We start from the raw sequence: 9635 nt of genomic DNA, 5'->3' as shown, positions 1-9635 counted from the left end.
AATAAACACGTTAGAATCGCAGCTTTCTAACCAGTATTGAGTTTTAGCAAGCAGCAAGTCGGCGGTCGTTTGTCTCGAAAGCGAAGTGCCGTCGCTGTAGTTCTGTTCCATTAATCGCGACTTGGCTACCGTCCTGGCCGGCCGGCAATTCAATCAACGAGGCTTCCGGCCGAGAACGATTGCGGGTTTTCCTTTTTCTTTCGCCACCTCCCCGTGCCGGGAAACGGCGCGCGTTCAACACCGTCACGAGATATGCGAACGAATCGAAACGACGAAATTTCGATGCTCAGAGCACGTAGACTCCGGAAACGCGGCTCTTAATTGCGCAAGTTCGTGTAACGCCAGAGAGTACTTAGTCCCTCGTCGATTCAGGCTAGAATTCTCTTTCGTCCAAAGGCATTTCGGAAGGCGTCGGAGCCGAAGTTTCGCAATATCTAGTGTCGCTCGATTCTATTCGTCGATCAGACGAGTATCTTGCTCGGCTCCCGAACTAAGAAGATTAAACATTTCCGGCTCGGCCCTCTTTCTCTTTGGCCCGCGAAAATAATCGAACGAACGAACTCTCGTCAAACAGGAATTTCGCCTCTCTAACATCGATAGATGCGATCTTCCAATTTCAGTGAAACTCCCATCTGCTTTTTTCGCTCGTTCATTCAAATCTGCCGACTCTTCCTTGCATCTCTACCCCTTGGAAAGTAACATGGATCCCAGTAGGATTTCTATTCGATAGAAGGTGTATCGGTGCACGAAAGCAAAGGGTAAAAGAACTCTTGTATGGAGAGACCTGTTGTCGTCGAAGAGTCCGTCTGGCCAGAAACGAAAGGGCGATGAAGTTTTACGCATTTATGGCTTCCGCGTTCGGTGGAACCAGGGGTGTACACGCGTTCCCCGTGTCCGTGACCAGCTATAAGAGTTCCCGAAGTTGTACGATCGCAATCCGTCAACCGTGTTTCTACTCCCCAGACGGGGCCTCCTCGCAGGCTGAACACGCTGATTGGATTGTCCGGTTAAGCTGACAGTCCACTGTCTCCCTTTTACCTATTTTTCATGATAAACCTAACGTTTTCTTGTCAATCGATTCCAGATTTTATACAGAAGAATTTTTAAGATTCAATTCGGATCGAGTACAGCTCTTTTTCTTAACACTAGATTGCCCAAGGAAGTCATTTTGACTGCTTTTTAATTTCAATTAGAAAAACAATTATGTATATAATGACACAATTTCTTAGAATTTTGTGACTTTTTGTACAACATATAAATGCGTTTATTAATAATTGTAGTTACCTTCCCTCTCCTCCATTTCCGGTATATATATATGTGTTATACCTATATTGCCCAAAAGCAGTCAGTCTTTCTAGTGTTAAGGCATTTCATATGCACGAATCTAATAATAATCTTGAAAATGTTCTCAGCTTTTTTAAAAGCTTTGTACTTAAAGAGACGTTTAAGTACGGTGAATGTAAAGTATGAAAAAACAGAAGGGCGATGTTAATAAGCTCTTGAGAACTTGGAAGAAACTCGCGTTGCGAAGGAAGTTGAAAGTTCAAGTGCACGTTTAATCCTGGTTATCGCACGTCGTTCGCTAATAACGTGTGTTTTAATTGCTATTAGCAATAAGTTCTCATTCTGAATAATATAACGAACAGCTTGTGAATTTTTATGCAAACTAAATTTGTTCAGAATACAAATTGATGTACAATTCTTACATGTTAAAAATGCATGCCTCCCCTACATTTTCTATGAATACATAAAATCCGTAGTCTAATAATGAACGGAGATAAACAGTAGAATGAATGGACAGTCTTGAATTCGTAAGGGGAAGTTGGCGATGGTATGAGATTTTGCAATCTGGATTCTTTAATATTAACGACGAGATTTCATTTGGAGCGTACCGGGGGCGAAGATATTTTTAGCATTTCATGGGCGGCCGTGTGGCACGTTGTCTGATAATATTACCAAGTGAGAGCCAGAGTGGGTAACGACTTCTGCTCAGGTCGTGTGAAATTTCACCGATATTGCCTCAATATGTTGCCGGTGGAGTGCATTTTATGGACTTGTATGGTCAGCGCTTAAAAACAGCAACCGGGTGTCGGTCGCTCGTTTAACCCTCCACTGATTCCTTTCTATAAGCTCTACTTTTCCTTCCACCGGCGGCGGGCTCCCCTGTCCTTTTCACGGTGCACGCACGGAACACGGGAGAGCGGAGCTACTTAAACCGTCGCGTTACGGATTATGCGAGACGGCTTTGTCTCTCTCCTCAGAAACAACCGAATAAAAATTGCAACGCTGAGGGAGGTTCTACGCATGCAAAGAAATTATATGTCTTTCTCCTCCGGGGAACGGATGTAATTTCGAGACCACAAAGATCGCGAATGCCATTATTATATTTACGAAAGCTCTTCTTCCTTTTCTCTGAAACCCAAAGGAAAGTTAGACAAACAGGTGCTTTAAAAAATAATGCTAGATTTCGTCTCTCGAACATCAATTTTCTTATCAAAAGTCGTCTTTCGATTTATAAAAATCAATGAAATTTTTTACGAACGCTGTCGTTCCAATATTCAGCGAAGCGCTCGAATTTCCCGTTTAAACGCGGGCTTTTCATCCGAGATTTTCCAGTGAGATCGCCAGAGGTATAATTTATTCGCCGTCCACGTTAACAATAACAAAACACGGGGAAATGTGGTCTCGCGCGGTCTCTCCCACGTATGGTTTTAATATCAGATCCCGAAGGCGAGGCGGCAATTCCAGTTTCCATCTCTGCCCCGCTCGCCTTTCTCAGATTCTATCGCTGTTTGCGGAAAACCGTGTGCGAGATTCCGCGCGTATGCAAATCGGCTGGCATTAATTAGCATAAATAAAGGACTGTTCTTGCGCACGCAGGGGCGGGCACTAGTTCACGTTCAGACAACTGATCTCTCCCCCGCATTGAATAGCAGTGGCGAACTTTCTACCCGGGATGTATGGATATCAGACAAGAATCCTCGCCCATCAGATTGCCGGCAACCATTCAAATGATAAATTTCGATGACACGCTTTAAGCGAATCGTAGTAGCGAGGCGCCACGAGGGAAATAAAAATATTTTATTAACGTCAAATATTTTATCTTTGTCAACAACACGCGAAATGGAAAATAAAAATATTTTATTAAAAGGAACATTTGGTTCCGTATTGAAAATGCAATTTCCAAATATATTGCTCTTTTCAATTTTATTATTTACTATGTATAACTCTATATTATGACTTAATCAATCAATTCACTCTAATCACTATTATTCCATGTAGTATGGATCGATTATTTCTTAGTGTTAGATGAAGTAGGTTAATTGCTTTGGGGAACTTCTGATATCTTCTTCAGGCTGCAATAAATCTCTGATAGAGCTGGAGATGTTCAACTGATGTCTCTCAATTGCATTCAGTGAATATGTTCAACGTGTTCTGCTTGCAGGATATGCATTTCAGTCTTCCTTTCTGCTAATATTCTAAGTCTATTGATTACAAATTGTCCTTTCGTATTAAATTTGAGAACAGAATTTGGTTCGTTGACTTCCTTTTTGATCTCATGCAAGCTCTGAGATTTAATTTCTTGCCAAAGCTTATTTCAGCAGTTGTTAAAATTTTAACATAATTTGTGTCTTCCTTTGTTGATGGCTAATAGTAATTCGTTCAATTTTAAGTCTATAGATTATAATTTATTCTTTTCTATAAAATTTGAGGACAGAATTTGGTTCGTTGACTTCCTCTTTGATTTCATGCAAGCTTTGAGGTTTAATCTTTTGGCAACATTAATTTCAGAAATTGTTGATGTGGTTATTTTAAATGGTATTTTGCTTCGATTGGAAATATGTTAGAGGACATGTGGAAATAATAAAAAGATATCTGTCGGGAGTCGTCAATCGTGGGTGGGTAGACGAGTTAACGGGCAATTAAAATTTGCCGTGGGCACGGCGCGGGCAGATCGCGAGTGGGCCAATTGATAGCGTCTAATCGGTCGGAAAATATCGAAACGTGACTGCGAGCCAGATTTGATTAATCCGACGGTTCAAACGCGCAATTACATGTGTCCCGCGAACGATGCCGGCCCGCGGCGGCGGCGGCGGCGGCGGCGATCCAGCCAAACAAAACCGGTACGCGTTTCCGCTGGTTTGCCTAGCCAGAATCATATTAAATTGATACCAAGTCGAATTAGCCTGATTAATTTTCACGTCAGGTGAACCGTGCCCTCACGACCCGCCATTTAATCACGATCCGACCGAAAATAATTCGTCTGTCAGATTCATGTCGTTTTTAATAATAATAATTTTAATAATCCAGTTCTCATCATTTATTTTCTCAGTATCTATTCTACGCGACTCAATTCTAAGATTATTAGTCCTCGTGAGAGCTTTGAAACTTAATTAATGCACTAAGGACTTTATACATTTGCATGACAATGGAATCTACAGAAATTATAAATTCCATGCCGAACGAATAAAACTAATCAAAAGCTGATAATTTTTTATTCATAGTTTTATGTATATTTTAAAATGATATGCAACGTCCGGTAGCTTATAATGGATGCGCGACGGTCGTGTGACGCACTGCGATAGAAACAGATACCCGCCTTAATATAAGCTCGTAGCGCACGAGATAGCGGGCAATTATCGTTGAAAAATGAATACGCGTCGTCGCGGTTGTTGGGAAATACCGCGACGGCGAAGGGCCTCCTGGCCTCTCGAAAATGTTCAGTCACGGTTTCATAAAACCGGCGTAATGCAATTACAGCCGGCTATGAACTCCGGTTTAAAGTACGTTTTTCGTGGCAATTCCGGGTCCGGGCCGAAACGAATGGCGCAGCATCAGGCCGCGATGTCGCGTCAGTTTAATAAATCGTCGGCCATGTGTTCGCGGGTTCTCCCGTGTCGACCGTTTTCACGCTTGAATCCACCGGTCCCCGACATTTGTTATTTTAATTATTTCGTGGTCCTTTATTCACGCCGCGTCGTTTTTCACCGACGATCTCCGGCACGCGCTCCAGTCGGGGAGTGTCGCTCTTATGTGGAACTGAAGGAAAATTCGGTTAAACCGATTTTCAAGATTCCGCTGTTTTTAATATTTATTGATCGTCAGTAGCTTGAGAAATATTTTAATTCGCAAGTGAATCTTGGATCGATGCTTAGAGTAACACAGGAATTGCACGTTTGATATTTCAAACGTTTCTATATTCTAAAAATAAGTTTATTAATACTAACGTGGTTTAAGTCTAATAAAATGATTTTCTATAAAAATATTGGCTAGCGAATTGGATTCATCGGAATATTGGATCGTCGACTTGGTAGTTTGCATTTAGAAAAAGCGCCTGGTTTTAAAATGAATCTCTCGGTTTTGGAAGCTGCGCGCGTAATTACGTCGGTCTCGCGTTATCCGTTTCTACGGGGGATTTACGAGTCGGATTTTTAATGAATCGGTTTTAATTTATCGACGATGTTTGAAATTAATTTCGTCAAAAAGCGCAAGACGGCGCGGACCTGTCGTCGATTAAAATTAATACGACCGGCTTATCGGGGATTTCGCTTCTAAACCAGTGAATATGTATCACGCTCGATTTAAAAACATATTAAACCGGGTGAAATCGGAGGTCCATAAAAGTGTCGAGCCGCATTTACCGCGAGTGGTCTTTACTAACGGCTCCCCAGTCCCATTAACGCGAATGGCTTCGTTTAATAAGCCGCTTGCGTTTTCCAATCAGAGTTACTCAAAGGACACGTAATAAATGGTCATTTAAATACGAGGAAGAATTGATATAGGATTTATAAGTAGAATTTATATTAAAAAAAAAAAAAAAAAACACTTTTCTTATTTAATTGAAAAATTAAATAAATACATACATCATATGTACAATTTTTTTTAATTCTATCAAAACGTTTTTAAATTCGTTATGTCAAGAATTAAAACTTTTCAATCTGATCTCATTTTTTTTAAACTCATCCCCCTGTTTGGTATTCTTCATTTTTTGCTAACCTGACTTACTAAGGATTTACTTATTTAATCATAGAAGTTGTTTAGGACAATAGAAATAAAGCCCATACCTAAGAATAGACATATTAGGTCAATTCATTACCAATTTAATTACTGTTATATTTTCTACTTTGAGAATATTAATAAATTAATATCAGCCATTTTAAAACTTGACTTATACTACTACGACTTTTATTCCTCGATATAAATGGACTTTTAAATATACTTTTGTCTGGCTTTACAATAATAATTAAAAATGATATTTCTCTCTGACCGTCCAGTCTTAATAACGTCTTATAGACTCACTGCTAAAGAATGCTTCCTAATATTCCTTGCCAAAATTAATTTCATCCGCGGACTCGAATCAATCTCTTTAAAAATTGCTAACTTGGGGAAGTGCAGTGATAATCCGGTTGATCGTCCCCGATGCGATTATACGGAGGGAAAAAGAAAGAGATCGGAGCGAGAGCTCCCTTTGAACAATCGCGAACGATTAATGGCGATTCGCAGATGGAAATGCCGCAAAGGAAAACGGGGTATATCGCTGGGAACTGCGGAAGATCGTTCGGTCGGCGAGATAATCCACCGACTTTGGCCTAGCTACAGATAATTCTGGCCGGAGCTTAAACCAAATTAGAGGCAATTTATTACGGCCGACCATCCGGCAGTGATTAAGCGTCGAGAAATAATATTGATCGGTTCGAATCGAGTTGCTCCCCAGCGAAATTTGTTTCCACTTCTGTTTGCGAAACGGACCGAGCAAAACGGAATAAAATTAAACATCCCTTTGTCGCGTATAAAACAATCGTTTCTCGATTTTCGTATATTTCCAGCCAAAGTATTTCGATTAATAACAATTAAAGTCGCGTTTGTAGCAAACATTCCGGTTTTAACTGGCTCTCGCGGTCACTGAATTATTATTTCTGCCAATGTAATTTCGAATAAACATTGTCAAATGTTTCGAGCCTGGATGAATCCTCTGAACCCGGCGATGCCGTCCGGAATCGTTACGATCGACTTTCGACGACAGATCCTAGTGTCGGTTTCACGCCGCGGTGACATGCATAATCAGCAGGCGAAACAGACAAAGCCTGGCCCGCGGGAGTAATTAAAAGTCTTGCGAACGCTAGCCGAGCCGTGGAATCTCATTTACCGCGATTCCCGGCAAGTTGGAGCGTCGGTTCGGCGCCGCGGCGTCACCGAGCCTCGTTTTAATGAATGAAGCGACCGCCACGCCGGTATGGAATCGAGTATTCCAATCATAGCGCCGTTTCATTCAAACCTCGCGGAATTTTCTCTCCCGTCGAATCGATTCCAGATATCGTGATCGCACTTCATTTCCTTCTTTTTTTTTTCACCATTTATTCAGATGGTTAATTACATTTCCAATCGGTAATTTTTATACAAAATGAAACGTTTTAAATACGAATTTCTCTGATCGTTTAAACATTTTAATGTTCACTCAGCTTTTGGTATTCTTAAGAGGTGTACGAATTAAAACCCGCGGTTTATCGATTGAAATCCGGGCTGTTTTACAAAAAGGTTTGTACGAAGGGAACTGGCAAATCCTTCGGCATCCCTTTGGAGCAAATTGAAACAGGTGTAATCTTCGGGAATTCCGTGGATCGAAACGGGCAACGGCGAGTAGGCAGCCGAGGGGTACAGCGTTTCCTAAATCTAGCCCGAGGCTTTGCGTCGGAACCGGCTTTGCCGATCAGAACGCGTTAGTGCTCGTTTGCGTTAACACGCGAACGTAATAAATCCATTTGCGTTGGTATTGATTTCAGATAATGGGCAAGTGGTACGTGGTGGAGGTGCTCGAGCACAAAGTCGACCCATTGAAACCGGTCAGCGGTATGTACGTGGTCGACTCTTGCCCGATCGTGATGCTGAGAGCGGTCGAGAACTCGTCCAAGTTCTTCTCCTCGCTGAGGCTGCTATGGACCGAGGAAGCGGGCAACCTTGAGTACAATTTCCGGATACCGGACATCTACAGGAAGCCCGGATACTGGCTCTCCAACTCCATTCAGAACGGTAATTCTTTAAATCCTCTCCAGGGTATTTAAATACAGACTAGCCCATATACAGCTAGTAATAGTGAAACTGAGCCAGCTATGTGTTAGTCTCCTCTAGGAGGACAAAATTTAAAACGAGTAATAAGTCAACATCTTATTTTTTCGATGCTCGATCTCGCATTGATATTGTTGGATTTTAACATAATTTTGATGCGTCAAAATAAAAATAATGTTAACGTACGCACATTACCAGCACCTACATTAAAATTCTTTTTATTTTGACGCGTCAAAATTATAATAAAATCCAACAGTACCGATGTCAGATCAAGCATCGAAAAAATAAGATGTATACTTATTACTCGTTTTGAATTGTGCCCCCCTAAGGGAAACTAACACATGCACATAGCTGGCTCAATTTCGTTGTTACTAGCTGTACAGTCCGTATACTTCGATTAGGGGCTGAAGTATAGCTGTTATCTTTTAAAGTCTCGAAAGCCTCGAAATAATGTGTCGAGATAAAATGAATATCAATGGAACGTCCATCATTTGGAAATGAATAATAATCCTGGAATAATTGTCTTTGTAAAAAAGCGAGGCACGCACTCGGCTTATGGATTTTGTGTAGCACATGGATACGGTTAAACGCGTTTCGTGACAAAGACTGTACGTGCCGCGATAAATTTACCCGGTCCGCGGGAATAGCTCACTGAGGCATTCGTGACGCATAAAACGGAAGAATAATTTCCCCGTGGATCGGCGACGTAACACAGCGGGAGGGGGAGAAAATATATAAAAAAGCTGGTGGTAGTTCCTGCTCGAGAGAAGTTTCCTCTTCGATAGATAATAACGAACAGCTCGATAACGCGGAACGGCACCGGGGCTCGAACTTCTTTCAAAAGACGATTATCGTAAGCCGGCGAATTTCAAGGAACGAGCAAGTCTCGCTCTCCGATCGAGCAGAAACCGTTCTAAACCGAAGACCAAATTAAAGATACGGCCTATCGTTACTCGGTGACAGACTTTCAACAAACAGTTTCTATCCTCCACAAACTTTTTCCCTTCCTGATCCGATCTTACGCTTTGGAACGAAAATTCCAATGGAAACTATCAAATAATATCTTCCATAATCGACAGAAGAAACGAGCAGTAATTAAACTTCGGATTTTATGCATTTATTTTTAATAGTAATAGGAATCTATAATAACAAATTCAACATGCTAGGATTGTTTAAATATATAGCCCATACTTCCTTAATAATGATAAATGAATAATCGGTTGAAAGGTGAGGATGTCATAATTTATATCTGAATATCTGAATTAGTCAAAGAGAAAAGGAGACTTCTCGCTGAGGTAATTATCGAAGCTGGGAACAAAGCGAGAATTGGTGGTGGGCAATTAAAATTATAAGGTGCTCCCGATAATGATCTTAATGGATTCCGAAATATCTGACGCGATTATCGGTCAGGCGTCGCAGCCACCAGAATCGGATCACGGCTTCGTCGGTTACGGTTATGAAAACCGAACACGTTCAAGTATCGGTCAAGTTCTAAGACAGAGACTACACAAGGATCCTTCAAAATTCATTTCCAAATCCTAAACACATAGTGTCTCCTCACGGATAGGAAG

The 9635-nt window shown here is 41.3% G+C and overlaps 1 protein-coding gene across 2 annotated transcripts in view; it reads left to right on the top strand.

Annotated features, from left to right (window-relative positions):
• Positions 1-9635, top strand: part of LOC108629587 (uncharacterized) — a 54904-nt gene that overhangs the window by 40789 nt on the left and 4480 nt on the right. For both annotated transcript variants that reach the window (XM_026817426.1, XM_018032353.2), the window contains exon 2: positions 7782-8028. In XM_026817426.1, the coding sequence (XP_026673227.1) occupies positions 7782-8028 (247 nt within the window). The remainder of the gene's footprint in view (positions 1-7781; positions 8029-9635) is intronic.

Source organism: Ceratina calcarata, unplaced genomic scaffold, assembly GCF_001652005.2.
Source record: "Ceratina calcarata isolate Rehan_Ccalc_2016 unplaced genomic scaffold, ASM165200v1 scaffold578.2, whole genome shotgun sequence".
NCBI classification, from domain to species: domain Eukaryota; kingdom Metazoa; phylum Arthropoda; class Insecta; order Hymenoptera; family Apidae; genus Ceratina; species Ceratina calcarata.
Note: the sequence above shows the minus strand (reverse complement) of the source record. Positions and strands in the feature narration are given on the sequence as shown.